The following is a 1,262-nucleotide window of genomic DNA, read 5'->3' as shown; positions in this document are numbered from 1 at the left end:
CACTGGGAACACCCAGAGCTCCCTAACCAGGGCAGATGCTGTTTCTTCCAGCAGCGGCGCGGCCGTCGGGTCTCAGCCTGAGTTTCCCCAGGGGCCATCCTCACGCCTCTGCTTCCTCCTCCGGCCGTTTTCTCAGCCTCCCGAGCGACGCAGGTGCTGCCTGTTAGCGGTTTGTTTGGCAAGGCGAATACGTAGCTGCAATAATATTTACTGCTGCTCTTCCTATCAGCAGTGGAGCCTGAAAAGCTGGAGTTTCATCCCAAGGCTGTGGCTGGTTTGTACACTGAGAGTTTTTTTCTCCAGCCTTGCTCACAGGACGAGCTGGTCTCCCCCCCTCCTGCATTGAAACCAGCGATGGCAGCTCCGGATAATCGGCTCTTCCGGGGGCCAAGAGCTTTTCGGATGCGACTTATCCGGCCAGTCTGTTTCCATGCACTCGTTTCCTCCTTCCGCCATGGCGGGGCCTCATCCCAGCGGTGGAAATGTCCCAGAAAACCCCTCCGCGGCCTCCATTTCCGCATCTCTCCTTCCTGGGGCAAGTGGTTAATTTTTAACATCCCTGGTCGGTACTTGTGACAAGGAAAGGCTTCTCCTCCATTTGTGCTCCGCTTGCCCTCTCCTCCCTGTCGGAGTCGCTTTGCTTCGCGCCCCTGCATCCCAGCGATGCTCAAAGTGGAGCTGGGGGCTCAGGACCCCCCCTGTGTGCCGCACCAGGACCGATGGGGCCGGTCCAGCGGCGCAGAGCATCCCGCATCCCTCCCCGCCTGCCCTCCGAGGTAGGAAAGGAAGAGAGAGGTGTCCGAGCTTAATTTTGGGTGGCAAGGCGCAATTTGGGAGGGGGGGCAGTGCCTGTGAGCCGGGCAGGGGTTAGCGGAGGGGAAAGGGGTGAGGGTGAGCGCAGTGGGCGGCGGATGGGTCCAAATTACCTGGGCGTGCAGCGAAGCGGGGTAGGTGAAAGCAGGAGGAGGTAGAGCAGGCGCTAACTCCGCCGGGTACAGGGGGTACGGCCCCCACACTTCAGGGCTGCCGGGGTAAAGTGCAGGCACCGTGAGCTCGTCTGCAAAGAGAAGGAAGCGGCGTCACGAAATGCTCTCCCGGTAGCGGCAACGGGTACGGACATCTCCAAAATCTTCGCCGTGGCTCAAAATCGCCATCACCACCCCCTACAACATCTCTGCTCCCTCCAGAGTCCCGCCACGTCCGAATAAGAGGTTTTCCCTAAGTAAATGAGGACGGGGGGGCAGCTCTCACCCCGAAACCCG

At 60.3% G+C, this 1,262-nt stretch overlaps 1 protein-coding gene across 1 annotated transcript in view; it reads right to left on the bottom strand.

The window, feature by feature from the left end:
• Positions 1 to 926: 926 nt before the first annotated feature.
• The window catches only part of LOC104537278 (RNA-binding protein with multiple splicing-like), a gene marked incomplete at its 3' end in the record, with an annotated part of 6,392 nt that continues 6,056 nt past the window's right edge, over positions 927 to 1,262 (bottom strand). The window contains 1 exon segment of the mRNA XM_010180104.1: positions 927 to 1,089. Within this exon segment, the coding sequence (XP_010178406.1) occupies positions 927 to 1,089 (163 nt within the window).

Source organism: Mesitornis unicolor, unplaced genomic scaffold (assembly GCF_000695765.1).
Source record: "Mesitornis unicolor isolate BGI_N332 unplaced genomic scaffold, ASM69576v1 scaffold28972, whole genome shotgun sequence".
In the NCBI taxonomy this organism is placed as follows: domain Eukaryota; kingdom Metazoa; phylum Chordata; class Aves; order Mesitornithiformes; family Mesitornithidae; genus Mesitornis; species Mesitornis unicolor.
Note: the sequence above shows the minus strand (reverse complement) of the source record. Positions and strands in the feature narration are given on the sequence as shown.